The following is a 21,559-nucleotide window of genomic DNA, read 5'->3' on the forward strand; positions in this document are numbered from 1 at the left end:
AATTTTACTTACTTGTTTAATAAACATCCATAAATGAGGAAAACATACGAAATTGTTGAAATGTTTAAGAAATGCTTTTATTTACGGACATATTATACAGGTAGGTATGGCTCATTTTAGTTGAGCTATATGATATGTAGGTATATTTGTGTAATGAAATCAAACGTTATATAATGTACTCATTATACAACAAGTGATATAATGTGGCTACTTTATATCACTAATTTTTAATAATATAACTCATTTGTCTTGTCAAAACAGTTTAGCGCAAGTATCAAATTGTAACCAAATCTTGCATTTTTTAGCTGTGTGCGGTTGTAGCTAAAATGTTGTATATTATACGTGAGCGAAATGTTACTGTAAGCTCGTTAGATTTGTATCACTCGCTTATAATTTAGCTTTTTATACTTGTAATATAAATATCGAGGGTAGTATATGTATTTTGGTACGATTTTTTTTATTCCACGACATGTGATGAAATGGAGATATTTAAACCACTAAAATTAAATTACAAAAATAGGAAAGACAATGGAATATTAAGAATGTCAATCCATGATTCATTTACTATTAATAAGGAGAAAATTACACAATAAGGACTATTTTTGAAAAATTGCTAATTGCCGACAAATTCACATATTTCGAAACAAGTTTCTTTTAAGCTGAGAACATAGTCAGATGGCACCTAATAAATCCAAGAAGAAATACGGAGGTGAATAAGAAGATTACGTACGCATGGCTGGTGTAACAAAAAGTTAAACGTGTTCAAATGAAACCGTAGCCAAGCAGCTTATGATAAAATTTGAAGCAGGAAAATGTACGCAGAATGAGAATGACTTGGACTTATTACCATTTAGTATAATTCATGCTAATCTGTTATAGAATCTTACCTGCCATTTGAATTATTAATATTAGTTATACGAGTCGATGAAAGATGTGATCTATTTTATGTCCTAAAGAACATACTTGTTGAATTTTCGGAATCAATAAGATCATTTAGGTATGCTGTGTTACAAATACACTTAATTAAACCAACCCCGTCAATTTAGTTTATTAATTTAATAATTTGGCAGGGTTGAGAATTTTAATTTATTAAAGGGACAAAGAAGCAAGGGTGTTAAAATGGAACGACACTGAGTAGCTCGAAAAAAAAAGTGAAAGGAGTAATTAATCAAAAACGCCTATTAAATGTTGCGCATCCCTCGGAAAGGTTTGTTTAGGGTTAATTAAAAGTTACATTTACTGTTTTATTTTTCTTTTATTTTACCCCGATAGTTGATTTATAAATTAATACCGTGTTTATTCATAGATACAATACCTAATTTATTTTTTTCTTCAAGCATAACAAAATTTTCGTATAATGATACACAACATCCCATATAGAAATTTTGCAGTTAATCAATGTTTACATTATACAGGTTGATTTTTTAAAAACGGCAGGCGTTGTAGACTTTTTATTTATGAGCCGATTTTAAAAATTTAAAAAACAAATTAAATGATTTTTAATTTATTATAAACTGATGATTTTAGAATTTTTCTAATCGTCTTAGTATCTTTTGGGCAATATTCAATTTTCTTATTTTAAATTGGCACCCATTTTTTTTTTTCGTATTTTGAAAAAATTAATTTTCTTGACTCAGAAATATGTAGTATTTTCTACTTTTACAAAAAATATTTTTAAAAAAATTATCAAAAATGAAAAAATTTAGGCAATAAAAGTTAATAAAATGTAGGTGCGTGCTATAATATAACACACTATCATTATTGTAATGTCAACAAGCAGCAAATAACAGAAAGGATTGGCAATTGTTTTTGAAATTATTGATAATTACAAATCAGAAAAAACATCTACCTAATTTAATTAAAATACTGTTGAAACGCCATCCCGTTTTTTTCATTGCACAATTGACACCACGCACCTAGATTTTATTAACTTTTATTGCCGATTTTTTCAATTTTGATAATTTTTTAAAAAATATTTTTTTTTGTAAAAGTAGAGCATATTACACATTTCTAAATCAAGAAAATTAATATCTTCCAAATTATGCAAAAAAAATATGGGTGCTAATTTAAAATACGAAAGTTGAATATCGCCCAAAAGATACTAAGACATTAAGAAAATTTTTAAATTCATCAGTTAATAGTAAATTAAAAACCATTTAATTTGTTTTTTAATTTTTGAAATCGGTTCATAAATAAAAATTCTACAACGCCTGCCGTTTTTAAAAAATCACCCTGTATTACTAATATTAATAAAATAATGTTGGGGTCCAATCGCTAATAGTGTAGCTAATAGCAACTAATACTGTAGCGCAATTTGACAGGCATTTATTTGACATTTCTGTCTGTCAGTGGGAGTTTTAATTCCAGGTCAAATGTCAATAAAAGTGATAAACGTCGATGAGTGTCGTATTAATTGTAATATAAATATTGATAAAAGTGACAATGATTTTGAAAGATCTTTAAAATTGAACTCAATTAAATAGAGATCATGACTTGCGCCGGCAATTCAAATTGAAAATGCTTGAAGAAAAATAGTATACCTAGGTATATGTATTATTCGGAGCAGAATTGCTTTTTCTTTTTCAACCAAATGGCATTGCCTCGGCGGCAATTGTCTGGATTCAATACAAAAAGCTTAATTCGTACCTCTAATAATATAATACATTACAAGCCGGTTTACACAATAATTTAATTGCAATTAAGTCAATCTCTAAACTAATTTGACGATTGGTGACATTTGATTGGCGGGAAAATAATCATATGTCACTTTAACATGATGTTAAGTATTTAATCGAAATTAAAGATTTAACATAGCTTCTGTAAACTGGCTTTACTATTTACGACCGTGTTAAGGAACAATTAAATGACTTATTTTAGTTGTCTAATGAGTATGACGTTCTGTTACTCATAGACCGAATTACATAAGCTACATTAACTTTTTAATTTTGATTAAGTATTTAACATCATGTTAAAATGACATTTGACTCACAAGTCGTGATTTGTCACAACATCTGACCTTTAATCAAATGTCACCAATCGTCAAATTAGTTGTGAGATTTACTAAATTTCATTAATAGTTATTTATATATTAAGGGCATAATGTGGATGTTTATGTTCGAGGGCAACTAGATTACAAGGTCGAGGGCCTTCGGGCCGAGACTTTGTAAGTTGCCCGAGATACTATCGCGGAATCAAAATTTCGAACATCACTTTTTGGCATGACAATGTGAAGCAAGCTTTATTGTCATTGTGACTGACATACAAAATAAATTTCTGACACTTGCTTTGTCGTTTATAAATTTTAAGGTTATAAAGATAAAGGACAATTTACAATTTTTAAACATCAATCAATTTGATGTTTGAAATTTTGATTCCGCGATAGTACATAAACATCAAGTTATGCCCGTGGTACGTACAACGTTTTATGTCTTACCAATAAATTTTGATTTTTCAAAAATAAATAAATTTTTCTCCACAAATACCAATTTCTGTTCTTGAATCTACAAAAAGACTTTATAAAAAATACTTTACATGTCGTTTTGTGTTAGTTTAAAGATTTAATCATTTTAATCACTAATGGCTTTATATACTTTATTTATATACAGTTTCCGATTTCTACACTGTTTATTTGCGATAATTGAAACCACAAAATACTATAGCAGTTGATTTATAATGTATTAATCATTAGTTAATTCGTTAGTTACTAGGAACTATATTATTAGCATTATTTTTATTGTTACTAAAATAATCTAGTATCATGTCAATGAAATTAATCTTAGAACGCTTTACAAAACAATTGAAAGCGTATTAAGGCGGTATTTCAGTACTTGGTTAAAAACAAGGTTAACAAACCATGGTTAAATGTTTACCAGAAAGTTAACCAAGAAGGCGTATTTCAGTGCCAAAACGGTGGGATAAGATATTTCGGTTAACTAACCAACAATTTTTGTATGTTGGTAGTACTTCTTGTGGTGTTAACGGTCAGCAGGCTGTCAACTTAGTTGGAATCAGATTAGATTCTGATTTATTCTGATGTTTTAACGCACCAAATTGACGAGTGTCACAATTTCTCGTGTGTAGAGATTTTTTGATCGAACGCCACGCTTTGCACTCATGACACTGCGTAACAAGATTTAAAAACTAATAAATGCAATAACAAGTAACCCACATTTTTATAAGACATATCATGTCGCGTATGAATGTTATGGGCATATCTTTTCAAAAATACTAATTTTGAAATCAAGTAAATTATGACTGTGTACGTATTAAACTTACTTTTTTGTTTTCAAATTAAAATTTTTTACACTACTCTAATACAATTAATTTAAAATTAGTGTAAAAAGAACAAATTTTTGTGAGCGTAAAAATTTGCATCAAAGTTAGCTGCTAAACAAGTTGTAATCTGTACCTGATACAAAAATTTCGACAAAAAGATATTATTTGGTCACAAATTACCAACTTTTAAAAACGGTATTCAAAATTAGTTAAATTTGTCGCGCAGTGTTATTATTTTCAATAATGTTATTTTATACACAATAAAGTTATAACTTAACAAACTCAACAAACTCCAAACTTCGCAACAAACAGATCAAATTCGACTTACATTCAAGTTTAATATTAGGTATCAAATATTTTTCATGTGACGCAGAGTACATTATCCCAAAGGCCCTCATTAAAATTTCGGAATTAATTACAAATCTTGTAATGCCAGATATGCCAGATTACAACTGAATTTGAAGAAATCTCAAAATGCGCGCGCAATAAATTTGGGTTAACCCACCCTCGCTACCTTGGTCAACTGACCAAGAAATTTAACCATCGAATGAGTGTAACCCAACACTGAAATACGCTTCAAACAAGTTAACCAAAAATTCTAGGTTTAACCAAGTACTGAAATACCGGGCCTAAAGATGGCTGGTAAAATTTCATCTAAAATTGTTGAAAACGCTGCAAAAGCCACTGAAAGTTTATTGCCAACAAAATCTAAAGATTTATACGATAAAGAATAGGAAAAAGTCACAACGTGGATAACCCATTTGACATAACCTCAAAAAAACACGCGCGCACAGTGCATGGCTATGCAACGCAGCGAACTGCAAAGCATGAATGTGTTACAGCCGCAAAACGGAGAATTAAAGACAAAAAAAAACATAACAACCAGTTTATTTATATAGTTTGATGATAATTAAGTTTAAATGCAATTTGAATATGATGGGCAAATAAAGCAAGTCGATTCGTAGCCAGTCGCTGTTTGTTGTGAGGTTGCTATGACACCTTACTGCCCTAGGGCGTAATTGTACCTCTAACGTACCGCAAATCCGAGCCATAAGGAGCCAATAATTAAACGGTAAGACATAAATTATTATGTCAACCCACCCCATGTATGTATAATGATGTACTATCGACGACATCTAAATGTGTACGGCAAAATTGTTTAGCGTAATTTTCACTTTAAATCATAGGTGACGACAATTGATGACAGTAGGTAGTTAAAATCGGCTAAACATTGAACTGTCGAAAAAGCAAGAGCTATTGCAAAATTTGATGAAAATCGGTCGCTAAGAGTAGTGGCTGCTGATTAGTAAGAGTGGTATACGTAAAATAAAATGTTTAGAGAAAAATCAAAAAGAACGCCACTGGTCAAAGTTTGATTGACATTATGGAAATTCAGAGAAAAATCCATGACAACGAAAAAGTCGTTCACATTTCGGTGTCGCCGATAGTATAATGAAAAAATACGTTATATAATATACTCATTGGACAACCCGTTAGGTATAGAGGATGTCCCAGAACTCGCGCCCTAGAGAGAAAGGGCTTATTGAGTATTATTATTCTGAACCAAAATTTTGAAACTAAAATTTTTTATCTCAAAAAATAATTGAGATAAGACGAAAAAACGGTAGCCAATCCCGAAGCTGAACAGAATTTGAAAATCGGTAACTATGGACACATACTACATATCATTCATTGGTCAGATGAGCATTACACTTTCGTTGCCTAGGAAATTGGGATGATCTACTCCACTTCTCGAATAAGCTTTCGGGATTGATTGTTATTTTTTTATCCTTTCTCGAATACTATTAAACTTAGTTAATTTTTGTTTTGAAATTTATTCTTTGTATTGCAGTCGACACCCTCCCTTGCTTTCAGGGGCGCGAGTTCTGGGACACCTGTATAATGATGCTACATTACAACATTCATTTTTCATTCGGTTTACTCATTTTGGTGACTTTTGATATTGTTACAAATCGCCTGTTAAACCTATTGACTTGTAACAACATTTTGCATTTTTTTGGAGATTTCGACGCCGCATTGAGTGCACAAAATAAAGTGAACTACGTGCATTCAAAATATAATTTTATATACCAAGTAGCTAAAATAGCACCTTTTTTCATGCGTGAGCCATATCTATGGATATGCCGAAGTCGAAGGCTGATTTTTTATGAAACTTGTTATTTTTATTTAAAAAAAAAATGTATAAACTATCAATTGAACTTAAGCTAATTTATAAAAGTAAAGAACCTTATATCAAAAGTTTCTCTTAGATGCCAAGGAGGGCCTTTCATGTCGGTCTCTTTTTAAGAACGCACTGAAATTCTGTATCTGAATAGCCTGAATTTAATCCAGTCGTCAGTTTTGGAGTTGCCAAGGAAAAAATGTCAACAACTTTAATTTGACACACAAAACACGATGAGTGAAAGCTAAACAGATTTTTCTTGTAATTCTGATTACACGTAAGTTATATTTTATAAAAATAAGAGTATGAAAGATTTAAGCCGTTCTGCTATAGCTTACGTGAATGAGAAGTCAAGAAGATGCATATCTTTGCAACATAATCAATTGATCAACGATCGATTTTTGTACCAGAAGGTTCACTAAAATCTTTTTTAAAATTATTTGTATTATAATGTCCAAAAAAAGTTCAACGCTCGTCGAAATAAAATATTTTTTACGTTAGTAAAGGAAGTCAAATACATATATGTATGTCATTTTAGTTTGTAGACATTATTTCAAGAATTATCTAGAGCATAATTAAAAAATATTTTAATATGTTAATGCTTATGTAAATAAAGCCGAGTAAGTCCTTTGTGAAAAAGTAGTCGTATAATCCTATTTGACTTTGGAGCTACACCCTTAAAACATTTAAAGTGCGCCTCCAGGCAAAGCTAGGTCAGATTGTGTTGCTCGAAATAGGAGAAAGCACAACAATGATTTACCTTGTTAACCCTTAAAAACAGCACAATTATGCTTTATCTTAACACTCATAATTATGACAGTTCTTAGTTTTCTTTCTGTAATGAAGTTTTATTCAGCAATACGCGTTAATGATGATATAATCAAGTTTTAACAAGTCATGCGAGTGTCCATTTGATGTTCACGCCCGAAATGTTTGCATATTTAGGCAACACATTATACACATCGTAGACAACTTTACTCAAAATGTTACTATATAATGATCGTACTAATGACAAAAATTACAACGAGAACGTCAAACGGCGAATAATAAACCCAACAAATTCGCTAAACTGAGGGATTAAAATCGTGCTCTGCTGAATACTTTAATTACAAGATATGGATTATAATCGGTTAATCTTTAGGATGTTGAAGACCAAACCAAAATTAATATCAACTTCTTTGGGGATTTGCTTTTTTCTCATGTGGGAATAATCTGCTATAATTTTTAGAAGGCAGCAGCGTCGAACAGCAGCATCGAGGTGGAAAATAATTTAATAAACGGAATTTAACTGAAATACGTTTTATTATTAACTTATTATTCTTTAAATTACAGGTAAAAAACAATTTAATACTGCCTTTGGTGCTCTGATCATGAAGCTTTTGTGAGCTTAGCCGATCTGTGGCACCGTTAACAATATAAAGAGAAATTAATAAGCAACATGAGTTGACAGTCGTTTTTATTCCGATTGAAACGCAATCGGCTTATCGAGAAATCCATCCGCCCATAACACGGTTTAGTCATTATAGGTGTTATTATTATATCGAACTTTTGAAAATAAACTTACAGCTATTTGACAGTTCTATCAGATTGAGTTATCAAAAGCACCAGCATTGGAATTCAGGGGAATTATCACGTTTTGTATTATGTACTGTGATAACTGATAACTAGTCGATAACCATGAATAACTCTTCACTCACCACAGTATTAATATTTAACATCGTCTTGTTAGCACAGTTATATCTGTAACAGATTTGTTGCGAATTGTTGCAAAAGTCTGTTGATACGACTTATTTTACCTTTAAAATAATGTGTTCCTAATTGTATTTTAAACATTTCCACTTTGCCATGGAAACAAAGCTATTATAGCATTATAATATGTCGAAATGAGATATTAAAACATTCAAAACGAATACGAAAATAGCGGAATTAGTTGTGTTACACAACAAATTAGGAAAAGTAGTATAAAAAAATTATTCATATGGTTATTATTATGCCACTGATCCTTTATAAAATTCGCGACTTTGTCGCTCGTTTTATAAACTTGGATTCGTGCCGTAAAATTTGCCTTATGAAATTTGTTTTATGTTTTAATATGCTATTTTACGTTTTAAAAAATAATAACCGTCAAACTAAAACTGATCACTTTGCATGCTCGGATTTTAAATTAACAGCAACGGCTGTTGTGACATACCTGCATTGCATTTGAGGTAAGTATATTCAACTTTTTACTGGTTTTTGCCGATTTAGCCGAAATTTTCAACTGCCAACTGACAGTTTGTAAATCAGTGATATAAATTCTTGTAATCGATGCGTAAAGTTGATATTTTAACATGGTAAAATTTTCTATGATTTATTTAGGGTTTATAAAAGCTACCATTTTTTAATGGCGAAGGGTGTGTATGTTTGGGTTGTTAACAAAAATTGGTAATATTTTTAGTGCGAAAGGAGGAATTTGTTAAAATAATGACATTAGCCAAATTCTAAATTTGTTAAACTGCAAATAGCGGTTTGTATCTCATTTAATCAAATTTATTTAGGAGTAATAATAATAAATAACATTCGCTCTGTGCTATATTCTGTGTCTTCATTAAAAGAAAACAAAACGCATAAACACTCCTTTTCTATTGAATTGCAAGGCGAGTGGAATAACATTATTCGCTGTCAATTGCAAATGTGATTATGTATAATTGTAATGTTTAAAGAGATCAAATGGAAGATTTTATCAGCGTTTAGAATAATTTTGGGCTTTTTCATGCAATTTTAGCGAACCAGATAAGGTGTTAATAGCTATTTAACAAACAAGTTGGTTAATGAAAGCTATTAATAATTGATCGATTTTAACCGGCAGGAACGTAGCGAGTGCCGTTAATAAGCGAGATTATTAGTCGCCCATTAACCATAGAGTTAGTTATAAAACTTTTTCGGTGATCTATTATTGAAAAATTCCCCACAAAAAATTGTACAAATGTGGTTATGCAACCAAATATACAAAAACTAAGTGAGGTTAGTGTGTCCGCAGTTGTCAAATTTAAGTGTCATTCCAAACGATGTCTATCGAACTAGGAGTCTCATGTGAAATCGTCGTTTTGATTTGGTATTAGTAAACCCAGATTTCATTTGAATTGCGTGTGTTATTGGTTGCCTACAAATAAACACATAAAATCATTCATTAATAGCCCACTTTAATGCATGATTTCAGTTTTCAGCTGACAAATTATGCATTAATTGTACCTAAAATTAAACGATTGCCGAAAAAAAAAATCAATAAAGAGAACACGATCAATTGTTTAATTACAAAGATAACCCTGATTGCCTCTTCCGATGGTTACTAGTGTAACCCCTAGATTTACAAATAGTGACATCATGGAGCAAACCTGGCAGATACATTGAAATTGAAAAAGTTACTAAATAACCCCCAAAATTTAAAATTCCTGATGTGGACTAAAACTATAATAATTGACACGTTGGTTGTTGCAGAATTTCCTAGTAGAATACTTCAATTACAAAATGTAACAATATCATGTTAAATTCTATTGATTTATTAATATCAAGTGTTGAGGAGCATTTTTTCACCCCACAACTGACAACAAATGAAACGTTAAACTGCGCATTGTCATTTTAAAATCTAGTCTTTTAAATTTCCTTTTTTCGGGTTACAAACTTGAGGATTGCTAATGTGAATTTGATCCAACTGCAAGATCAATCGTCGCTACTATATAGGGTGTCCCAGAACTCGCGCCCCATAGAGCAAGGGAGGGTGCCGACAGCAATACAGATGGTAAATTTCAAAACAAAAATTGACTAAGTTTAATAGTATTCGAGAATTGATAAAAGGTTAATGACCAATCTTCGGGATTGAGCTTATTCGAGAAGTGGAGTAAAAGGCTATCCCAATTTCCTAGGCAACGAGAGTCTAATATTCATCTGACCAATGGATGATAGTATGTGTCCATAGTTACCGATTTCCAAATTCTGTTTAGCTTCAGGATTGGCTACAGTTTTTTTGTCTTATCTCGGTTATTTTTTGAATTAAAAAATTATAGTTTCGAAATTTTGGTTCAAAATTGTTGCCTCCATAAGCCCTTTTTCTCTGGGGCGCGAGTTCTGGGACACCTGTATGAATCAACGGGCTATAGTTAATAGGTTTTCGATCAAGTTGTATTCAACTTTGCTGCCTGTTTGCAATCACATTCTGTGTTTGTTGACACCATTCAATTTTTTTATCATAATGATAATGTTAAGAAGGAACGAGATATGCTCAGGACGAACAACAAAATTTGCGATTATTTTCTAAATTTGTAGTAAATCATAAATAATGGAATATTTAAAATCATTTTTCGTCTTCATTTCACTGTCACTGTTGCGTTTAGCTGCCAAAAACAAATTCAAATCTTTTACTATGTACAGGGTTCGCCAACACTAGTGTCCCAGGTCAAAATCGCTATTAATTATGAAGCTATAAAAATTATTTTTTGTACTTGTAGAGGAAACGGGGCGCTTCAAATTGAGGTTTGAATGTAGTGCTAACCATATGTGATTTAAACGAGAAAAACTACGTTTTTCAAAAATCAAAATTGAGGAATCGGTGGCAAACTTAACCTATTACGTTCGTTTTATTGCCAAAATCATGAAAATGAAATAAAAATAATTTTTTTAAATATTTTTAATTTTGGATAATTGCTTCTAAGTCGCAAACTGTCCCTTAGATGATTTATGATGGGCAACTACCGATATTTCACCCTAATAAGCTAAAGGTAACAAATCAGTCGAGGTCAAGTAAAACAGATGTTAGCGGGGAGGTGCGATATTGCTAGTTTTGTCTTAATTTTTGACGTCTTACAGAAAGTCTCATATTAATATGAGTATTGTTTTATTAATTTACAAAAATGGTGGATGCGCCGGGCAATTACTGAAAATACAGGTTGTCCGGAAAGTGACGCACCACCTTGAAAGGGGGTAATTGGGTGATCCCCTAGAGTATTTAAAAAATGTTAAAAAAAATTCCTCTCTGTTTTCGCAGGAGGGCCAAAAGAAAATTAGGAAAATGGCAACATTGCTGAACTGTTCCCCCAATAATTTAAATTTCTAGTATTCAAAGCCATAGTAACGTTGCTGTTGTATTGTTGGCGTTAATCAGGTTGGTTCATGAACGAGTAATGTAACTATGGTTTTATGTGAACGATGCCACACTAATCGAGATTATGATTCAAAAATTTTGTTAACATTTTTCAGGCATTTCTTACAAGATTTTTCCAATTTTTTCTGAACCCTGCCTTTGCGCCAAATGTCCTTTAGATAACAAATTTATTTGAACCTAAAATTATTGCTCAGAAATCGTTAATTTTGGCATTAAACTTTTACTCTTCAATCCCTCATATCTCAAAAAATTGAACACACGGATTTTTTTTAACATTTTTCCGGTGATCTATGGCATTGTCCGATAATACAGTTTTACTGTGGTGCGCGACTTTCCGGACACCTGTAGAACAATCTTTGTTTAACCAGTTTTTTGATAACAAAATTATATTTTACTTATATTAGTCACAGAATTCATGTTTAGCCCTAAAAGTGAATCTGCAAAAGAATGTACAGTAGACTCTCGATTATCCGAGCGTGGATCATATTATGTGGATCAACTCTTGCTCGGATAAGAAAAAACTCGGATAATGCGAAGACTGTTTGAAATAAAAAAAAAATGTTACACAAAAAATCAACAATTATTGTTTTTATCTGTTGTACAATTGCCAAAAATTTTAAAACTTTTAGAATTATATCGATTTTATTGTCTTTATTGACTGGGCTATCAGTTACATCGCAGTTATATTAGAAATGCATACGTATACGGAACTGCAATTCCAAGAACAATCAAGACGCCAGACCAAATACGGCGTTTTTTGTGTAAATCATTCATTTTCTAGAAAAACTCCGATAAATTTTCGGATTATATGGGATAACTCGGAGGAATTCGAAACCACAGGTTGCTCGAATAACGCGGAGACTCGAATAGCCGGGACTGGGATAATCGAGAGTCTACTGTAATCGTAATTTAAAATTGACCAAATCGCAAAAGTCACATTTTCAAATTTTCCAGTCACAAACGCTTTTTTTTCCGACAATTATTTTTTTTTTTTGATCACACGATATAACTAACATTGTATTTGTAATAATTAATATTTGGAACGTTTGTGACTGGTGAAAGGCCGAATTGCTCAAATGTAAAATCAATTTTTTTTTGTAGATTTGCTCTCAGAATTCAGAATACAAGTGTCTTTTGCGCGTTTTAGGACTCTGTATTTTAATTTTGTTTGACCCAGAAAATTATAATAATATTTCTAAATTACTAATATATTAACACAGAAAAATCCGTTTTCTGCGTTTTTCGAGGTTTTCGCTGAACCTTCTTCAGTCTTGGGTGCTTTTCTTTTGTAGATGGTTTACTTTAATGACTGCTTCTACGATGGTCTTGTTCCGGTGAGTTCTTTCTTCCTCTTTTTTTCATCAGCTCTTGTATTTTTCAGTGGTGCTTTTTGTTTGTTTTTACTGTTTGGGTTCTTTTTTATATCTTTCCACCATCTCTTCTTTGGGTGGTTTCCTCTGTTTTGAGTTTTTGTGTTCCACTGCTTTCTCAAAGTGAGTACTGGCGATCTTTTGGCAACTTCATCAATGAGTGGAATCTTAAGGTCGGTTTCTTAATTCTCAGCATAATTTTAGGTTGGTACTCGAAACATCTAGGTGAGGATAGTAAATACAGTAGAACCCGCTTAAGACGCTCCCGGATAATACGATTTCTCGCATAATACGCCTTTTTATGCCGGTCCCTTGCGTTTGGATACGTTTTACATGTATTTTTTCTCGCTTAAGACGTACAAATTTCCCGTTTATAACGCTCCCTGAATGAAATTTCCGAGAAAAATTTAATGGTCTAGCCGTCAGTTTTGTATTCGTTTCTAAGAAAATGTTTACATATAGTGGGGCCAAGTGTCAGTTGATTCTCTTTGTTATTTTGTTAGTCTCAGTTATGAATCGGTTGTCTTGAAAAATGGCGTAATGGCGCAAAATAGTGTAAAGCGAAAAGCGTTATCTTCACTTTAAAAATTAAAAATTTTACAGCAATACAACCAACATCATCAGACAAAAAACCAAAAGCAGATAGCGACGACGTTTCATTTACTGGTTTCTATTCTTCGGACCATTTTAAAAAACCGAAAAAAAATGAAAAATTGAACGAAAAGAAAAAAAAATGCAGTAAAAACAGTGCTTCCTGAACTCTTAAAGGACTACGCACCTCGCGACGTTTTTAATGCTGACGAATTTGGATTGTGTTTTAAAATGATGTCAGATAAATCCTACGTGTTCAAAGGAAAAAAATGTCACCAAACCAACTTGCATGTATATTTTAACTAAACTGTTTTCACTGAACTGTGTAAATTGTTACGTACATACTAAGCAATGTAAAAATATTTTTTTGCAATGTGATTTATTAAGACTTTAATTTTTTTTTAATTAAAAATTTTTTTTGGGTTTCCCGTATAAGACGTTTTCCCGCATAAAAGGCTCTTTTTGCTCGGTCCCTAGAAAATCGTATTTAACGGATTCTACTGTACTAATCTTGTTTTCTATACTTATCGGTTGACAAGTGGATAAAGTTGGTTATTCATATTTTTTGCCTTGATTGCTGCCTGCCATTTTTCCAGTTCTTCCAGGTGGTAAGTGTGAAGTGTAAATTAAGGTATAGTGCAAGCAAGATCTTTGAACAGAGAACAGAGTTTTCATGTAGCGTTTCAAACTTATAATCCTATCCATTTAGCAACAAGGATTCGTTAGCATGTTTACAAAATGGCTTGCAATATACCTACCATATTTTCGTTTTAACTCGATTATCTTTTATCTTAAACTATTTTGTTTTAGAATTACGTGTTTCGTAATGTTGTTTGCTGATTTTTGTTTGCTTTTTGGGGCGCAAGTTCTGGGATATCCTGTATATTTTATGAGGTCAAAACGACGAAATCTAAAAAAAGTATGTTTAATTTAATTACGTTTGTTGTCGATGTTTTGCTGATTTAAGGCTGTTCTACCCCTCAACTAAAATTCGTGTTTTGAAAAATATGCAACCCAACATACTGACCATTTGACACATGCCAATCATCCATAACGGTGAAAATCGTCTGTAAAATTAGCATATTTTCTACCAGACTTCAGCAATATACCAGGCAGATGAATTTGCCTTGCTTTGGAGTTTGTTTCGAACGTTTTCCCGAACTAAAATTAAAAAAAATTATATGCAAATCATAACTTGTTTAGCCGCCAACTTTGATACGATTTTTTTACTCTTTATTACAAAATTCGATTTTTTTACAGTAATTTTAAATTGATTGTACAAGGTGTTTATAAATGTTTCTAGCATCAAGGGTAGCTCTGGAATTCTTGCTGTGCACTATTTTGCCGCTTTGTTTTCATAGTGAATATAACTATCTTGAAAATTATTTATAACGTTACTTATGTCCATGACGTTTCAGTTACAGTTTTGTGCCCAAGTTTATGGTTTTCAGGTTTTAAACCACAACTAGAACAGTTTATTTTTCAAAACTTACTGTGTTCCATGTTTGAGGTTAACTACAAATGTCAGTTGAAAAATCGAAACCCACATTTGTAATGAGCGGCAAATTTCTTTGACATTTCATAGCCACCCTTGATGCTAGAAACATTTATAAACACCTTGTATTTGACAATGTAAAGACTTTTATTTTGGAAACAAAAATGTTTAAAACTTACAAAGTCATAAAATTTTACTTTTAAAATTAAATATAAAATTTGGTGGTGACTTGCGGTTACCGGCATATGTTTTATCAAAAGGTGGGCTACATATAGAACATAACAGTTTTTTGGATACTAAAGCTGTCACGCAGTGTTTTAATTGATAATAAATTTAAATAAATTAGATTTTGATATTAGTCCATCTTGTCATTTGTAATGTAATTTGTAATGTGATATTTTATGCTTATTGCTTGTTTATCCAAGAAAAGAAGAAGATTAAGAATTAAGATTAACAATTCATGTACGTATCATGTGATGCATTAAATTTTCATTCGCAGTTGGCTTTGAGAAAAAATTATGTCGTAACTAATACGCAACATTTTTGACATTGTAAACTGAAAATTTGAGAAAGTTGACGGTTTATCAATAAGTCGACATATGTTTAAAATGCATAGCCTTTCTATAGTTCATCTATAGCACAAAAATTTTATGGATCGCATGATATCGGGTGTTCATTTTAATTTCCCGTCCGTTTTACAATGGAAAATTAATGTATTTCTAACCTTAATAATTATTGTCGTCACTGCTAAAATTGTTAAATATTAATAAAAGATTAGATATACTATCAATTGAGGAAAGCTAAATAAACTAAAACTATACATTGATTTTTAGCTGCGGTTAAATTATGCTCCGACGTTCAAAATGAGTCATAGATATAAGTAAAGGAAACATTTTAATAAATGCTCGATAATCTCAAAAGGGCCAAATTTTATTCTACTGTTATGTCTTTCTTAACTATTAGGAAAATGCATGTAATTCAAGTTCAACTTTTTCAATTTACTATCCATCAGTCAGTGGTAACGTTATATGATTACTACAAACTTTCTTAATGTTTCCTATGTCTCGGAGAACGAAATTATTATTAATCTTACTTAGGAGACTCCAAAGTTGCAAAACTAAGAGCGATTGGAACAACTAAACTTAGATGTTTGAAAAAATATCTTATGAGAATATGATTAATTGTAGGTAATTAAGTAGCGAAATAATTAATCTGTTGTCAAATCAAAATCTTATAATGTTTGGTTTTATGAATCAAGTTAAATTAATACGTAATGAAAAAGCAATCCAACACACTTTTCCTACACCATACATACTAGAAAAATATCACAAAAATTTATTTATGGTTTCCATATTGTTACAGGGATTCAGGATTATAGATTTCCAACAAGATCAAAACATGAGCGTTAATTTTCGAAATATACCAAATTCGGAACTGATATCAAAGGAGCCACGTGACACAACAGACCTGCCAGCACATGCTTAGAAACTCATCTCCTGCTCGGAGATCGATTGATAAACATGCAGCAACACCAGGAACCGCTTTCAAATCGTTTTCGGAGCAGCACAAAGGATCGAAAACTGTTTGGCACGCACATGAAATACCGGACTAATTAAAGTCCCCCTCATCGACATGGTGGTAAGTTAATTTATCCGATATTTGAGATTGAAAGACTTAATTTAGTGTTAATTATTTTAATGTGCAACTCATTACTTATATTCGGTTAAATTAATACTTAATTGCTTGGCATTGATGTGGTATTAAAAGGAATCTGACAGCCGTAAATCAAAGTGTGCTGTAAATATTTTTGGCAAAGCCGAGAAGTTATAGAAGCCAAAAGTGGTTGTAATAGCTAATTAGTCTATTAATAATTTCTAATGCAATAGTTTCTTTAGAAATTTGCAACAATGGATTAAAATCATTATTGACTGAAGAGTTAGTTTTGAAAGTTTAATTTTTATGTGTCAGTTCTAGGTTAGAAAAAATCAGTTCAAAACTTATTTGCAGGCACAGATTGCTCCTTGTAGGATAACTATTTTTAAGTGCCTAGTATTGCCCTTATTAGTTGTTCAACAGTTTAACTTTTGGCCTGGATTATAATAAAAAATACAATGTCGTTCAAGAGCTGTACGACTTTATTTTGGCCGACACTGTACATTAATGACTGAAAGTAACTAGTACACCTTTTTTGTCATTGTAAAACGGGTTAAAAACTAATCTATCGAGCTACTGAAAAGACGTTATCAGAGCTATTAATTTACTGCCTACCTATCAAGTAGGCAATTAATTAAAAGTGCTGATACATTCCAAAGTAAAAGAAAATAAGTAGCCAAAACTGTCATTATGAATATCCAGTTTACACAAATTAAATTTGTAATTTAGTTTAAAAATTTAACACTAGGTTAAAGTGACTTGTGAATTCTTTTTCGTCAATAAAATGACAAATTATAGGCGAAATTCATGTAAATTCTATTGAAAATTTGTGTTAACAGACCGTAAGACTTATAAGACACGTAATTTTGGCTTCCAAAAGAAAGCATTAAGTATAATTTTTTTTATTTTCTTATATTTTATTAATGTCATAACTTTTGGCCGTTACTGTAATACTGACTGACAACATAAAAGTGTACAACATCCAGTGTGCTTTGGAATAAAAAGACTTTGACCGATAGCAATGATTTACAACTTTAAATAGTGAACAAATTTACAGAAATTTTGAGGTCAGATGTTTTAATTATACCAGAGCTCATTACTATCGGTCCACTCGTTAAAAAATTAAGTTGGCAGCAGCCCCTTGCGATTTTAATCAGTAACAATTGGCAGCAAAAGCGTTTGACCTTGACGCAACTGTGGCATGCGTAGAAGCTAATCGTCTTTCACAACATTGCCAAAACTTGTTAAATCTCTATTAAAATCTTTCTTTTACAACACATTTTTAACTAGTTATTGATTAATACACTCAACTTTAACAATTCGTTAACCTCAAACATCGCTATATTTAGTTTTCCCCTAATTTTTTTCCTTAAAGAATTGAAAGCCTGATTTACACCCAAAAATTTTTGAAAATTTACACAGGAGCGTGGACTGATAGCAAAGAGCTGCACTTTAGATAAGCAGGAATTTAAACCCTTCAAGTATTGGACTAATCAATTTCTAGGTTTAATTTTATGAAATCGGAAACAAGGTTCGATGCAGTTATTTAAAAAGCATGCAAAGAGACTAAAGACAACTGTCAGTAGAACTGTCAAATTTTTAAAGTTGACGTTTCCTAGATTAGCCGATTTATGTTTATGTACTAAAAGACACATTTTCACTGGTTTTCAACGCCAACTACGATATGAGAAAGTTTTTGTTATAATTCCGCCACAAAATCAATCTTCACATGATAAGTCATTTTGTTCCTTTTGGTTGAAATTGAGGATTTATGGAAGTAATATGAAATTTCTTTAACAGAACAGATATTTCATAGTGGAAACTTCTGAAGTTGCCGTAAAGAAAATCTAGTTTAATATTATATTCTTTTATTCCCTTACAAATGATGGAGACTCTTTTGTTTTATGTTTTGCTTTCACTTTCAAGGAGAACTGCCAAAAATGCGTGCCAATATTTTTATTTTAATTGTGGATGAACTGTAGGCGTAGTTGTTATGATCATTCTAGAAAATTTATTAGTACAACAAAAACATAAAGAATGATAAATTATAGAGGATAGGGCACAATTTGTTTTACTAAGAAATATTGGTCTCTTTTTGTAATGTGCTTTTTTCGAGGAATAAAGATATATTGGCTTTAAATTTTCAGTTTGTTTAATTTGTTGTATTTGTTTGGTTACGTGCGGAGCCCTCATTTTGAAGACAGATTTGAAATGCATGGCTCTATAATAAGGTAGATAGGTAAATAAATCTACAGGGGTTTCAATTTACTACAGAAATTTGATATAACTAATAGGCTTTTAAAAAAAATGTTGTGATGATGTGGATAAAACTGGGAGAAAAGAAATACAGGGTGTCCCAGAACTCGTGCCCCAGAGAGAAAGGGCTTATGGAGGCAACTATTCTAAACCAAAATTTTGAAACTAAAATTTTTTAACTCAAAAAATAAGCGACATAAGGCGAAAAAATGGTGGCCAATCCCGAAGCTGAATAGAATTTGAAAATCGGTAACTATGGACACATCATCCATTGGTCTATCATCCATTGGTCAGATGAACATTAGACTCTCGTTGCCTAGGAAATTGGGGTGGCCTTTTACTCTACTTCTGGAATAAGCTTTTGGGATTGGTTGTTAATTTATTAAACTTTCTCGAATACTATTAAACTTCTCCAATTTTTGTTTTGAAATTTACCATCTGTATTGCTGTCGGCACCCTCCCTTGCTCTGTGGGGCGCGAGTTCTGGGACACCTGTATATTGAATTACACTTTGGAAAGTCGTTAACACATTTCTCTTATAAACATATTTTCATCGCTTTTTACGTTAAAGTAGTTGGATATTGCTAAAAAATATTGATTGAATCGTTATCTTTATAAATCCAGTGTATTTGTTATTTTTTGATTTCACGAGTATAATAAGAGCAGTTACGATGCTGCAAATTTTATTAAAATATTGAAGACAAAATAACTAAAATAATACTTTCATTATTCTGTACTTTTGTGGCAGTTGTGGAATAGTCTGTATGATATTGATAACTCAAATACATATGGAAATATTCTTGTTAACCAACAACATTGGCTGGTTGATTCTCTCCAACTTCAAGTAAGTTCAATTCAATTCTGATATTGTATTCGATTCGATTTCGTTGTTTTATGTTTCCGAGTTAACAGACTATCTCAGAATACTGATAATTGGTGTTATTACTATTGTCTTAGCAAAGCTGCAGGATCAAAAACTCAACTCAAGGAATATTTTTTATTTCCAATTGATCAAAAGATTTTTGAAAGGCAACAATTGTGGTCTTTCGTGAAAGACGTGAATGCCATAAATATCTAATATGACACCTCTATCAAACCAGTCCTCACTTCTAATTTAGGGTGCGGTATTAAATAATTTCTCCTGCTGACATTTAAACCCGACAAGCTACACGTACCTGTTAAGCAAAATGTTGTCACATAAATATATCTATTTATTTATTATTGATATAAATTTGTTAAAAAAATTCAAATTAATAGTAACTAATTTATTCAAAATGCACTAATAAATACTCATTTTCTAAATGCTAATAAGTTTGTCAGTGCTGTCACAAATCTGACAAAATACCTCAAACGATTGCGGTTGCCGTCTAATTTTTATGATTTTATGCTAGCTCAGACCAACTTGGCTGAACTATACGCACCAACTTTCTCATGATACAAAAGAATATAACTCTTTTTTAATAAATCATTTCTCTTAATTGCATATATCAAATATTAATATTACTTAACTATTATTACAACATGTAATAACAGTAAAGTGTGTTTGAAGTTTCTCCTTTTCATTGTGTTTTTTTTTTTAGCATTTCAAAGGAATTTAATGTAATCAGAAGTAGTAGATGGTTATGTGTGGCAGGCAAACCACATACACTGAACAAGCTCAGAACACAAAACCTCATTTTAGCTCAATAACATAAATTACCTACTATTTTTCATTAAAACTTAATTTGGATTGAGTGTCATTTGAGAATTTGGATTGAGAATCATTTGATTGCGATTAAGTTAATTACGTAAGTATTTAAATTGATGATTGAATTGTCAGTGAACCAGTCAATACCAATTATTTGAGATTGAAATTAACCTTTGTGAACCGTGCATTTAAATTTTAAATTCGGTTTAAATGAATAGTTGATTTTTATTTCATAATGTTGTATGACAGGCTCTTATTACTATTTATACTTCTGCTTATTACTAATATCATAGATGATGCGATTTATTACAGTAGGTAATTACTATGTACCTATTTATAGCGGAATAGCGGATTTCCCTTAAAAAACTTTTTTATACTGTGTTTGACCAAGAAATTGTGTAATATATTTTTAATAAAACATAATAATTGTAGAAAATGCAGTATAGTATATTGAAGTTGAAATGATGAAGAGAATGACGTTAAAGAACGCGATGGCCTAAAACTGTTGACTATATGTCGAAAAAAATGATATGTAACACGACTCGATTGCTGCCCAGTTCACAACTTTTAAACTAGAAAACTCGACAAAAGTTTTTTGTGCTTTATTTCCTAAATTTATCTGATATTTTGTAAACACCTCTAAGCTTTGACCTAGATTGCTTTAATTTTGTTGATCCTCAAGAATAAGCACATATTTGTTAAGGCAAGTAGGTACTTAAAATATTAACTTTCAGTAACTTAATTCTTTCATAACCAGAACTTGACCGAAGGGAAGGCAAATAATTAAGAATTTACGCTGTTTCCAGGATATGATGGCTTAAATTTTTTAATGCCCAACGCTATCGAAATTGACACTTATTCCTTATTACACTTTTTCGTCGGGCCTCAACTGTCGTTTGCGGGCGTAAGTTCC

The 21,559-nt window shown here is 31.5% G+C and overlaps 1 protein-coding gene across 5 annotated transcripts in view; it reads left to right on the forward strand.

Moving 5' to 3' along the window:
* LOC148180218 (multiple PDZ domain protein-like) overlaps positions 1–21,559 on the forward strand; it is a 268,223-nt gene that overhangs the window by 40,708 nt on the left and 205,956 nt on the right. For all 5 annotated transcript variants that reach the window (XM_088040527.1, XM_088040534.1, XM_088040552.1 and 2 more), the window contains exon 2: positions 16,413–16,688. In XM_088040527.1, the coding sequence (XP_087896653.1) occupies positions 16,683–16,688 (6 nt within the window). In that variant the 5' untranslated portion in view covers positions 16,413–16,682. The remainder of the gene's footprint in view (positions 1–16,412; positions 16,689–21,559) is intronic.

The sequence above is a fragment of the Gnatocerus cornutus genome, chromosome 1, assembly GCF_029298725.1.
Source record: "Gnatocerus cornutus isolate USDA-ARS CGAHR chromosome 1, icGnaCorn1.1, whole genome shotgun sequence".
Taxonomy (NCBI): domain Eukaryota; kingdom Metazoa; phylum Arthropoda; class Insecta; order Coleoptera; family Tenebrionidae; genus Gnatocerus; species Gnatocerus cornutus.